General features: G+C 31.8%; 1 protein-coding gene across 4 annotated transcripts in view; it reads left to right on the plus strand.

Annotated features, from left to right (window-relative positions):
- The window catches only part of LOC143079698 (ATP-binding cassette sub-family G member 4-like), a 42,208-nt gene that overhangs the window by 17,258 nt on the left and 10,839 nt on the right, over window positions 1–14,111 (plus strand). Inside the window, exons 8-13 of one of the 4 annotated variants that reach the window (XM_076255195.1) lie at window positions 968–982; window positions 7,639–7,731; window positions 8,581–8,749; window positions 9,680–9,780; window positions 10,085–10,240; window positions 13,807–13,925. In XM_076255195.1, coding sequence (XP_076111310.1) covers window positions 968–982; window positions 7,639–7,731; window positions 8,581–8,749; window positions 9,680–9,780; window positions 10,085–10,240; window positions 13,807–13,925 — 653 coding nt within the window. Of the gene's footprint in view, window positions 1–967; window positions 983–7,635; window positions 7,732–8,580; window positions 8,750–9,679; window positions 9,781–10,084; window positions 10,241–13,806; window positions 13,926–14,111 lie in introns of all 4 variants that reach the window. The other 3 variants (XM_076255194.1, XM_076255198.1, XM_076255196.1) reach the window with 3 other exon arrangements.

A 14,111-nucleotide genomic window follows, 5' to 3' on the forward strand; every position in this document is an offset into this window, starting at 1 on the left:
TTATTAGCTGTACATGTCTGCCTGGCATGGTTCATCTGACCTTGACCTCATTTTCATGGTTCATTGGTCTTTGTTTAGTTATCTTGGTTAATGTTAAGTTTATGAGACAGTTGTATAATAAAGCTTTATACTTAGGACTATCAACATAATATCAATGATTAGTATAGAAGGCGAGACATTTCAGTGTGTGCACTCTTGTTATATATTTGCTTCTTTTGTGATGAAGTGTAAAAATATGTGCTTTTTCTGTGTGATGGAATAATATAATTGGAATTTTAATTAAGGTCACAATTTCAAAATCAGAGTGTGGCAAAGAAAGAAGAAGGTATAATAAGGCAACATTTCTTGTCCTTTAAAGTAAAATAAGAAATATAATAAATTGATCAAATACTTATATGTTGGTCAGACATTTTAAACAATATATTTGAATTTTTCTCCGATCTGTTGTTTTAAGGAGGTAGACCTAGGTTAAGGGAAATAACTCTTAAAATCATCAGTACGTTTGTGTCAACCATTTTCAAAAACATATTCTAAGCTTCTAGGTTACATAGATTATTTTTAATCTGTTTCAGGTAAATGCTTAAAAAACATTGATGAACTTGACTTTTACAAACGCTTAACTGATTTAAAGAGTTATCTCCCTGAACCAAGGTCTACCCCCTTAAATGAAATATTTGAGTTATCCAAAACTATATGTAAAATGGCTATTTATTTAGTTATGCAATGTTTATAGTGTCACAGCTTTTGAAAAATGAATAGACTTTATTACCAGTACATATTGATAAACTTAACTTAAGTTGAAAGGAGTGAGGAATTTTACTTTTTTCTAATTTCATGATCCAAATAATAGCCCTTATCATGTACCTCTTTCTTTGAAGTCACATTCCACTTTACCACTAAAAGAGCTTGCTTGTATTCTTTTTCTTATCTTAATTTATTCACTAATAACATTTATTGCTTTTTATAGATTGATCCATTTGAGGTAATTTCTTTACTAACTGGTTGTGGGTGTTAATTCTAACAAACACTTAATATTATAGTTAAATGCTAGACAATATTGGCTTAAGTCATCCTTATGAATAGATCATGAGCTCACACTACATATGTTAAGAAATTTGTTGTATATAATTACATGTGAAGGTAGTTTGACATAAATTGTGCTGTTTATTTGGAAATTACTTTAATTAATTTCATTCAAAAATTTTAAAAATTATTTTAATCCAATACAAATAATTTTTTGTAAATTTGAATCCACAAATTTAAAGAAAACCCAAAATCTTATTAACTTGTAATATTTATACAAAACCTGAATATTTAACCCATAAAAAAATACATTTTAGTTTGATAGTATCATGGTGTTTACTTTGTTTTACAAATACCTTGACATTTACACAACAGGTTGATAGATCTACAATTCAGGCATATATGCATGAAGCTCAATTAAAATAAATTAGCTTTGACAATTGAACCGTCTAAAATTATCTCTCTTTAACAATTTTGAAAGGAATTTTAGTTTCTGCTTTAATAATTGGAAATGCTGTCTAAAACTTTACATGTACAGTTAAGAACCATTGTTTAATATATCTTTCTTTGTATAAATTTTTGCTTTACAACTACTTTGATCTGAGTGTCACTGATGAGTCTTGTGTAGAGGAAACCAGCATCTGGCGTATTAAATTATAAACCTGGTACCTTTGATAACTATTTACACCACTGGGTCAATGCCACTGCTGATGGACATTTCGTCCCTGAGGGTATCACCAGCCCAGTAGTCAGCACTTCGGTGTTGACATGAATATCAATTATATGGTCATTTTTATAAATTTCCTGTTTACAAAACTTTGAATTTTTCGAAAACTAAGGATTTTCTTATCCCAGGAATAGATTACCTTAGCTGTATTTGGCACAATTTTTTGGAAATTTGGGTCCTCAATGCTCTTCAACTTTTTACTTGTTTGGCTTTATAACTACTTTGATCTGAGCGTCACTGATGAGTCTAGTGTAGACGAAACGCGCATCTGGAGTATTAAATTATAATCCTGGTACCTATTCATCATTTATCCTGCATTTTGAAGGGATTATTTTTCTGTGTGAAAGCTTAAAAAAAATAAGTTATACAATTATATTCAGGTGAACTTCTAATAGATTAATACATGCCTGCAAAGTTTTAATATAGACTTCCATAGGAAAAATGAGAAAAACAAATTTTGGTTAAACTTTTTAGCCAGATTAAGCTGACATAGCTCGAACCAGTGGCATTAGCTCCAACTGCTGAGTTATACAACCTGTTTCAAACAGATGTTATAAGTAACATGTACACAACTGTCAAAAGACAAAATCTCTATTAGTGTATGATAACTGTAATGAATATTTATTTTTAATCCCAATATGCTGCATTGTGTCACAGTTATGCTTAGTAAATTTAAGTATTTGATTGTATGCTTTTACCAAATGCTTTTAAACAGCTGGCTTATGTAAGCTATTGACTATTTTAAACAATGTTATATTAGGATCATTATGTTTTCTCTCTCTGTGAATGTAAGCCTGTATGAATAAATAGAGATGTGATATAAATGTTGAAAATCCATCAACATTTCTTTGCCTGAAATATAGAGATACCGGTAAGTCACAATTTGGCATAATGTTGAACAAGCATAGAGTTCAATATTTGTATAAGTATAATCATATTCAAAGCTCTAATTTTTAGGCCAGAAAAGTTTTTTATATTGACCAGTCCAAGGGATTGAACTTCTATTGTTGTTAATTCTGTCTGTCCATCTGTCACATAAAATTTTGGTCAGACTTTTCATAGTAGCTACATATTAGAGCACCGTAAATTTGGTATCTAGCTTTATAGATATAGGAAGATGTGGTGTGAGTGCCAATGAGACAACTCTCCATCCAAATAACAATTTTAAAACAAAGTAAACCATTACAGGTCAATGTACGACCTTCAACACGGAGCCTTGGCTCACACCCAACAACAAGCTATAAAGGGCCCCAAAATTACTAGTGTTAAACCATTCAAAAGGGAAAACCAATGGTTTAATCTATATAAAATAAAAAACCGAGAAACGAGAAAAACTTACAAATTACATAAACAAACGACAACTACTGTACATCAGATTCCTTATGTCAGCATATTATACCCGTGATGTCATTCACATGCATCACTGATCAACTTCCTGTTTGCCATATGCATATTATTAGTGAGCAAAAACTCACAGTTCAATTTGTTTCAGCTGCCCACTATGAAAAAAAAAATAGATTCAGTGAGTCATAAAATTGTATCATTAAGTGATTTAATTTAAGACCCATTTTAAATGAAAAATGGTTGCCTTCCATGGCACAAATTTTGACGAGAAAACCAAACCACTTTATATCTTAGAATTGTATTGTATGAATTCTAGTTACTGTGGATTCATTTATTATAATGGTACCAATTTGAGAGGTACCAATTTGAGAGGAAGGAGGACAAATTGAATATGTGGATATTTTTATTTCATGGTTTTGCCAAAGTCATCATACAATCCTACAGAAAATTTGTTATTTTTGATAACATTTATATTCAGGGTTCACCTTTACCCACAAAATCCACAAACATTGGTATCCAAGGATTGATAAATCTATTCTATAAGACATGTCTAAAGTGGAAATAGATTTCACTGAGTTTTACCAACAGATTGGTTGTTAATTGATATTGTCAAATACAAAAAGAAGTACAAATGTATAGTAATAGTACATGTAATAGTATAAATATTAATAAATGGTATAATTTTATTTTTATATACTTAATGTATAGATTGATACCTGCAGTCATACATTTGAATCAGGTGTTGTTCTTTTATGACTTTTTTGATAGACTGATAAATTGCTTCTCAGATTTAAAAGTTTTATAGTAGGAAGAACTTGTTTTATTGAATGACTTTATTGATCTGTCTGTTATTAAATGCATACTGTTGAAATCACTCTTAAATTTCTTTAGGTTTTATATGTCTTCAGTTGAGAAATAATATGACTTGATAAAATAACATTAAAATGTTATTAAAAAAAACCATGTCATGTACATATACTCGTTAAATGTTTAGGTTACAGAGTGGAAATAAATGCTGCTTTGCAAATGCTTGTTAGCAATTCACATTTTGCTAAATAAAGTGTTGCTAGTTCACTATGGTAGTCCATATTTGATATAAACATGACTTTCTTTATCATGATAAAAATGTTTGAAATTGTAACTGTTCTCTCATGGTTCTAGAACCACAAGGGTTGTTCCTTTAAAACATACAAGGGATCCAGGTAAGATACATGGAAATTTCAACTATGGGGGCATGTCAAGTACAGATAATTCTGAATTTGCTTCTATGGTTGGTGATATTAAAATTGCTTTCTCTGGTTACTGCATACCAGTAGAAAAATATAAACCTAGTCCAACATGTTAAAGAGGAGATAATCAATTTTAATTACCATACTTCAAACGATTTCTCTGCTTGCCTTTATGTTCCTGTGCCTTGTATAAAGGAATATAGTATTGAGGTAAGAACCATGTACTCTACTGAGTTATCTCACATTTGGCCATAAGATAATTATTATTGCAGTGCTAATTAAGTCTCCTAAACAAAGTTTGGAGACTTATTGTTTTTGGTCAGTTCTTATTATTTTTATTATTCTTCTTCTTCTTCCTCTTCCGCCACTTTAAAAAATGAACTTGTCTGCAGCGTTTCTCCAAAACTGCTTGTCAGATTGACTTAGGATTTCATAAAATGGTAGACTAATATGTCTAGGTGAGCCATCAATCTTTCGTTTGTGCATTGGGGTCTATTAAGGGGTATTTTGGGGGGTAGAAAGAAGGGAGGGGTTTATTATAGAACCCTATGGGATTTTATTTTCTAAAATTTTGAAATGAATATAACTTGAAAACTGTAAGTGATAGATACATGCAGTCTTCAGAAATGATTATAGGACAATAAAACAAATCACATGAAATATAGGGGGAGTCCCTGGGAGTTCATCCCCACCCCCTTCAATTTGAGAATATGCTTATATCTTGTAACCGATCCAGATCCCCACCCCTAAACCATATATATTCCTAATTGGGACAATAAAACAAATCAAATGCAATTAAAGGGAGGTCCCCAGGGGTCATCCCCACCCCGTTCCATTTCATAATGTGCTATTATCTTGTAAATGGTCCAGATCCCCACCCTTAAACCATATATATTCTTGTAGGGGACAATAAAACAAATGAAATGAAATTAAAGGGAAGTCCCTAGGGGGTCACCCCACCCCCTCTTGTTTAAAAACTTGTAAACGGTCAACATCCCCACCCCTAAACCATACATATTCTTGTATGGGACAATACAACAAATCACTTGAAATTAAATGGAAGTTCCTGGGGGTCACCCCCACCCCGTTCAATTTGAGAATGTACTATTATCTTTTAAGCGGTCCAGATCCCCACCCCTAAACCATATATATTCTTGTAGGGGACAATAAAACAAATGAAATGAAATTAAAGGGAAGTTCCTGGGGGTCGCCCCACCCCGTTCAATTTGAATACTTGTAAATGGTGGAGATCCCTACTCATAAGCCATATATATTCTTGTATGGGACAAAAAATCAAATCAAATGAACATATGAATGGCGAGTTATGGGAGCTTTGTTTGGGAGACTTCGTAACAGCATCCTGTTACAATTACTTCTTGTTAATGGTGAAATTATACTGATATTATGCTGTTTGTACCCATCAGATTTGGAGTTCTCTTTGACTTGTCTCTTAGTTAGAAAGTTTTGATTTTTCTCAGTGTTCTAGATACAATGTAATAGATATATATCTAGAAGTTTAAGTTATAAGGGCAATTTTTTGGGATACGATTGCTTTTAAGCAATCTGTAGACTTGTACCATTGACTCAGGGCCATACCCTCACGTCAACCGTTTTATTCTAAACATCAAGGAACATCTCACCCCCACCCCGTTCAATTTGAGAATGTACTATTATCTTTTAAGCGGTCCAGATCCCCACCCCTAAACCATATATATTCTTGTAGGGGACAATAAAACAAATGAAATGAAATTAAAGGGAAGTTCCTGGGGGTCGCCCCACCCCGTTCAATTTGAATACTTGTAAATGGTGGAGATCCCTACTCATAAGCCATATATATTCTTGTATGGGACAAAAAATCAAATCAAATGAACATATGAATGGCGAGTTATGGGAGCTTTGTTTGGGAGACTTCGTAACAGCATCCTGTTACAATTACTTCTTGTTAATGGTGAAATTATACTGATATTATGCTGTTTGTACCCATCAGATTTGGAGTTCTCTTTGACTTGTCTCTTAGTTAGAAAGTTTTGATTTTTCTCAGTGTTCTAGATACAATGTAATAGATATATATCTAGAAGTTTAAGTTATAAGGGCAATTTTTTGGGATACGATTGCTTTTAAGCAATCTGTAGACTTGTACCATTGACTCAGGGCCATACCCTCACGTCAACCGTTTTATTCTAAACATCAAGGAACATCTCAAATTCTTGAGATTGTCTTGCTTTAAATGGTATAAAAAACAAAAGGATTGAATTTAAACAACTGTCCTATAATGTTCTTCTCATAATCTTCATGTGTGGATATTTCCCTCAACTTGTATGCGTTTTATTAACAACATGGAAAATCAGAATTAAGCAGTATTTATATTTAGTGTTTTTATAAATTTAGAAACACGTCAGAGGGAATTCCCCAGTTTTAATAACATGCGAGAGTTCTCTGAATTCCGATCAATAAGTCTATTTCTGTCATATAAGAACTGAAGTGGAGTTTTCATATATGTCACCGTTATGAAACTGATATTTGATAATGTACTTCCATAAAGAAATGGAGGTCGTTTAATTAACATTTAATAAACGTCCTTGCTACAAATCACAAGTCTAGGGTTTGTTTATGTAATTATGCGCATGCGTATAGTTTTCTTGACTTGAAGGGGTATCAGATTGAATGGTTGCTCTGGATTCCCCACTCCATTGATTAATTTGAAACTCACGAGATCCTTTCTATGTCTGTCTGCTATTGAGGGTTATTGTTGTTGCATAATTTTAAATCATATGCACCATTTAAATTAAAATAAATGTAGTCCACGAAGTAAAGGTGTAACTAGAACACCCCTTCAGCTGAAATGGAGTCTTCTATATTATCGCTTCGAGTTGTCTCCCTTCCGTAAGTTACTTTCATCAAACGAATGTGGGAAGTCAACTTGGAATTAATAGTAAAAAAAAAATGACAATAAGTACATTGTTCATACACTTGTATCGAGGATTGGCTATTTTTAAAGTTGAATAACTATTCAGGTTACGTAAATTACATTTTACCAGTATTTTACACATGCAGTTGAATTATTTTTGAAAATAATACTAATAAATGTATCAATGAAAACAATGGCAATCGTATCCCTCAGAGCAATCTGCTCTTTGATTAATCACATACCCTTAAAATAACTGTCCATATAACTTTGTATTAAAAAAAAAAATATACCGATAATGTGAAGTCAAACAAATTACAACATGAAATCAGACTATAAAATGTTAAATTAAGGATGTGAATTATAATGATTTATACAGCTATGATTTTTAACTTTTATTATTTTAGCAGTACCAGAATGACCAGAATAGCTTTGCTACCAGTAGCTTTACACAATTCCACATACTATTTGTCCGTACATTTAAATCCATAATGAGAGATGCAGTAAGTAGTATTTACAAGTTATTTTTCTTTCTTTTTTTTTCCATTGAAATATTTAAAACTTTTTATACCACAGCAAACAAATTTTGTGGTTATATATTGGTATCACTTTGTCGTCATAGGCGTTATCCGAAGACAGTTGGTTTCCAGTCAATAACTTAAGTATAAGTAAATAGAAATCTATGAAATTTAAACACAAGGTTTATAACCACAAAAGGAAGGTTTGGATTGATTTTGGGGGTAATGGCCCTAAAAGTTTAGGAAAAGATGCAAAAAGAGGCCCGAAAAGGCATTTTTCTAGTTTCCAGACAATAACTTGTGTTTAAGTGTATGGATCTTTATAAAATTATACAACAAGTTTCCATACCACAAAGGGATGGTTAGGATTGGCTTTGGGGAATTTGACTCAAACTGTTTATGAATTAGGGGCAAAAAACAGGGAAAAACAAGGGTTTCCTGGATAATGGAAATTTTAAAGCAGTGTAAGGGAGGTAATCCAAAAACAAAATTGTACAATGTTGTACAATGTTGGATTATCTCCTTTACACTGCTTTTAAATTACTTATTCAAGACTTTTATGATGTATTTAAATGGGTAATTATCGTTTTATATGTATGAGATTGCAACAGATGTTCCATGGAATTTTTATTTCTAAGTTCCCTATTGTTTGGATCAAGTAATGGCAAGAACAAAACTAAAGTTGTTTGAAATTTTACATCAGATTCAATGTAAATGGGATATACTCTTTTCTTCAAAAAAAAAAATCAACACATATAATACAAACTCTTAAGACAATGCACATAGTAGAAGCAAGGTACTAATAAATATAACTTTTTTCCCTTTTCTTTACAGACGTTAACGAGATTACGATTAATTTCTCACTTAACTGTTGGAATCCTGATTGGTCTGTTGTATCTGGGGATAGGCAATGAGGCAACCAAAGTGATAAACAATACAAGCTTCCTCTTCTTTTGTATACTGTTCCTGATGTTTACAGCACTTATGCCAACAGTCATGACATGTAAGTTATCTGTTCTTGAAAATTCAACCAAAGTATCTGGCCTATAATATCTTTTATCAGAAGAAAGTGCTTGGAATGATCAGAATTTAAGGAATCATATTCAAATCACAACTTTAGAGTTAAAACTTGTATTTGCTGCTACTCTGCAATGAATAAGAAGCAAAAATTGATTGAATTACATTTGTACCAGTACCTGCTTATAACATTCCTGATGCATTTACCTAGTTAGGTTAAGCAATTATTAATAAGATAATCACATACATTTTCCTGCTATCAACAGATGTAAACAGATGTGAGCAGAGAAAATTAAATTGTTGTTGGATCTGATCTTAGTTTAAACATGTACTTATACTCTGTTATGTGTTTTAACCTATACTCTTGTATGTTGCAGGTTTAACCCTATACTCTGTTCAGTATTATCTCTAATTGCTAATGTGCTATTATATAATGTTCCTATGCAGAGGGTGGGTGCATTAAGTGTTACTCTTGTTCATCTATATGTACGTCCAAAAGTTGGTTTCCTTTCTCTAATTTTAGTTTGCTTCAGTCAAATGTTATGAAACTTATACAAAATGCTTATTACCACAAAACACAGATCAAGATTGAATTTTGGTAGCGTCACTTTCACCGTTTTAGAGTAATGCCTCTTTACAAAAGAAAAAATTGCTTATTTTTTTGTTTCAGTTCCCTCACTTTAGTTTGTCCTAACCAAACATTATGAAATCTTTACACAATACTCATATCAAAAAAACTCTGATCAAGTACAAATTTGGGCTGCGTCACTTTTATCTTTCTTGAGATATGTCCCTTTATAATGTTGTATGCAAGTGGGGGCACATTCTCCATTTATTTTGCTATCAGTAATTCAATTGGAAATGAGATGTGTTTCAAAAAAAAATTGTTTACATATTTGTTGCATATTATTTACAGTTCCATTAGAAATGGCAGTTTTTGTGAGGGAACATTTAAATTATTGGTACAGTGTAAAAGCCTACTATCTGGCTAAAACATTTGCTGACATGCCATTCCAGGTAGGTTATTGATGTAAAATTGTATTGATTATCACAAAAGATGTATTGAATTAAGATTTGAGTAAAATTTACAATGAAAATATATTAATATTGCATCTCTTTAAAATGAAATGAAAATTACTGTCTAAATTCCATGATATGGGCAAGTTTTCTATATTTTAAGCCTATATTAATGTATTTTAATGTATTACAGCTAATTCTGCAATAAAATATATGCAGGCTGTAAATAGACGATACGAATAATGTCCTTCCGATTATTTAATGTCTTCATCATAAGATTTTTTCTCAAAACTTTATATTACAGATAATTTTTCCATTAATATATGGCAGTATAGTATATTGGATGACATCACAACCAGATAACTTTATGCGATTTGTCATGTTTATGACACTAGCAGTACAGACCTCACTTGTGGCTCAGTCTTTGGGACTCATTATTGGGGCAGCTACATCACTGCAGGTAAAATGTGTTAAATTTTCTAAATTTTCATTGATGTGGATATTTTGGTTAATTTATATATGAATATTTAAAGTTCTTTGTATGTGACGTCATTGTTATGACTTTTTGCGTTCAGGCCTGGACTGAGTTGGGTGTGTCTATTTTCTGTATTCTGGTTTTGTTTTCTGTAATTAGTTAAGACGACAGTTTTATCATGTAAATCTTTTATATTCATTTGATAAAATTTACTGTTTGCAATAGCATAAATTGTTCTATATAATGAGGATGTTCTTATCACAAGCAGAAAACCCTAGCCGTATTTGGCACAACCTTTTTCAACTTTTGATCCTCAGAGCTGTACAACTTTGTAACCCTTTTTTGACTTTCGAACTTTTATATTTGGGCATCACTGGTAAGTCTTGTGTGGATGAGGCGCATTTTTGACGTATTGAATTTTAAACCTTATGCCTTTTGTTATCTATTATTCATGTGTTTCTTTGCCTAATACGTTCTCCTATTTATTTGTATTGTAGTCCTGTATTATTATGTTATCATTTTAATGTTATATTTAACAATGCCATCAAAGTGCGAGGTTTGGCATGCCACAAGACCAGGTTCAACCCACCATTTTTTCCTTTAAAAATGTCCTGTACCAAGTCAGGAAAATGGCCATTGTTATATCATAGTTCGTTTCTGTGTGTGTAACATTTTTATACGACCGCAAAAATTTTAATTTTTTGGTCGTATATTGCTATCACGTTGGCGTCGTCGTCGTCCGAATACTTTTAGTTTTCGCACTCTAACTTTAGTAAAAGTGAATAGAAATCAATGAAATTTTAACACAAGGTTTATGACCACAAAAGGAAGGTTGGGATTGATTTTGGGAGTTTTGGTCCCAACATTTTAGGAATTAGGGGCCAAAAAGGGCCCAAATAAGCATTTTCTTGGTTTTCGCACTATAACTTTAGTTTAAGTGAATAGAAATCTATGAAATTTTGACACAAGGTTTATGACCACAAAAGGAAGGTTGGGATTGATTTTGGGAGTTTTGGTTCCAACAGTTTAGGAATTAAGGGCCAAAAAAGGTCCCAAATAAGCATTATTCTTGGTTTTCGCACAATAACTTTAGTATAAGTAAATAGAAATCAATGAAATTTTAACACAAGGTTTATGACCACAAAAGGAAGGTTGGGATTGATTTTTGGAGTTGAGGTCACAACAGTTTATGAATTAGGGGCCAAAAAGGGGCCCAAATAAGCATTATTTTTGGTTTTTGCACCATAACTTTAGTATAAGTAAATGGAAATCTATGAAATTTAAACACAAGGTTTATGACCATAAAAGGAAGGTTGGGTTTGATTTTGGGAGTTTTGGTCCTAACAGTTTAGGAATAAGGGGCCCAAAGGGTCCAAAATTGAACGTTGTGTGATTTCATCAAAAATTGAATAATTGGGGTTCTTTGATATGCCGAATCTAACTATGTATGTAGATTCTTAATTTTTGGTCCCGTTTTCAAATTGGTCTACATTAAGGTCCAAAGGGTCCAAAATTAAACTTAGTTTGATTTTAACAAAAATTGAATCCTTGGGGTTCTTTGATATGCTGAATTTAGAAATGTACTTAGATTTTTAATTATTGGCCTAGTTTTCAAGTTGGTCCAAATGGGGGTCCAAAATTAAACTTTGTTTGATTTCATCAAAAATTGAATAAATGGGTTCTTTGATATGCCAAATCTAACTGTGTATGTAGATTCTTAATTTTTGGTCCAGTTTTCAAATTGGTCTACATTAAGGTCCAAAGGGTCCATAATTAAACTAAGTTTGATTTTAACAAAAATTAAATTCTTGGGCTTATTTGATATGCTTTATCTAAATATGTACTTTGATTTTTATTATGGGCCCAGTTTTCAAGTTGGTCCAAATCAGGATTCCATATCAAGTATTGTGCAATAGCAAGAAATTTTCAATTGCACAGTATTGCACAATAGCAAGAAATATCTAATTGCACAATATTGTGCAATAGCAATTAATTTTCAATTGGAGTTATCTTTCTTTGTATAGAATAGTAGTTGATAATATATGTTGGAAATTTGCCAGACATGACTATGATGTCATTTTCTATTTTTATTTGCCAATAACTTTATGTAAATAACTTCATTGGAAATTTGCCAATATAAAATGTTGCTGATGAAGCTTTTTTTCCTTATCTTATCTAAATTGTTTTTAGATAATGTATGTTGGACATTTGCCAGACATGACTATGATGTCATTTTCTATTTTTATTTGCCAATAACTTTATGTAAATAACTTCATTGGAAATTTGCCAATATAAGATGTTGCTGATGAAGTTTTTTTTATTGTTTTATACAATAAACAATGTATATTCACTTTTACTACCAACCAATCTTTACCATTCAGTGATAACAAGCACTTTATTTTACATTTTAATATTTTATGATGCATTTAAAAGAGTAGTTATTGTTGCAAACTCCATTAGAAATTTGAATTGATATCAGTTTTGGAAAAAGGGAAACGGGGATGTGAAAAAAAAGGGGGGGGGGGGTTTAAATTTTTCTCATTTCAGATTTCATAAATAAAAAGAAAATTTCTTCAAACATTTTTTTGAGAGGATTAATATTCAACAGCATAGTGAATTGCTCAAAGGCAAAAAAAAACTTTTAAGTTCATTAGACCACATTCATTCTGTGTCAGAAACCTATGCTGTGTCAACTATTTAATTTTAGATTTAAAAAGTTTGAAGAAGAAATCTTTAATTGATTTGTAAAATCTTGACATTTGTTTTGTGTAAAAAAAAAACCATGTAATGTCAAAAATTTGATCACAATCCAAATTCAGAGCTGTATCACGCTTGAATGTTTTGTCCATACTTGCCCCAACTGTTCAGGGTTCGACCTCTGCGGTCGTATAAAGCTGCGCCCTGTGGAGCACCTGGTTACGTTGTGTTTCCGTTATGTCGTTTGTTTTCTCCTATATTTGAGTGTGAATTCACATTACTATAAGACTTGTCACGGTACTTTTCTATCCCAAATTCATGTATTTGGTTTTGATGTTATATTGGTTATTCTCATCGGATTTTGTCTAATGCTTAGTCCGTTGCTGTGTGTGTTACATTTTAATGTTGTGTCGTTGTTCTCCTTTAATATTTAATGCGTTTCCCTCAGTTTTAGTTTGTTACCCCGTTTTTGTTTTTTGTCCATAGATTTATGAGTTTTGAACAGCGGTATACTACTGTTGCCTTTATTAAGTCAAGGAAGTTTTTGATGAAGTTGAAGTCCAATCAACTTGAAACATAGTACACATGTTCCCTATGATATGATCTTTCTAATTTTAATGCAAAATTAGAGTTTTTACCCCAATTTCAGGGTCCACTGACAAATCAAATGATAATGCCAGTAGGGCATCCATGTACTGGGGACACATTCTTGTTTGTTATTTTTTTACATGATCTATTAGATTTCTGTCCAGTTATCTGCTGGATTTATATTTGTGTAGATTCTTCATACTAAGGCTATCAGCTTTGTATTTCTTCTGTTTTATTATTCAGTAGATACTTTTTATAAATTTCAGGTAGCAGTATATTTGGGACCAGTAACAGCTATTCCTGTTTTGTTATTCAGTGGATTTTTTGTAAATTTCCAGACCATGCCTATTTATCTACAATGGTTATCATATATATCTTATTTAAGGTATGAATAAGAATCTTTAGAATGTATGACCTCGGTTAGGCCAACATTAAAAATATCTTTGTTTCCCCTCACCCGACTGAGGTTGTTACGGTATGGGTAGGTAGGTAGGCAAATTATTTTATTTTATTCCTTGATATGGTTTTCTATATTGAATTTGTATAAAATTCAACAGGTAAGGCTCAAGTC

Source organism: Mytilus galloprovincialis, chromosome 6, assembly GCF_965363235.1.
Source record: "Mytilus galloprovincialis chromosome 6, xbMytGall1.hap1.1, whole genome shotgun sequence".
Classification (NCBI taxonomy): domain Eukaryota; kingdom Metazoa; phylum Mollusca; class Bivalvia; order Mytilida; family Mytilidae; genus Mytilus; species Mytilus galloprovincialis.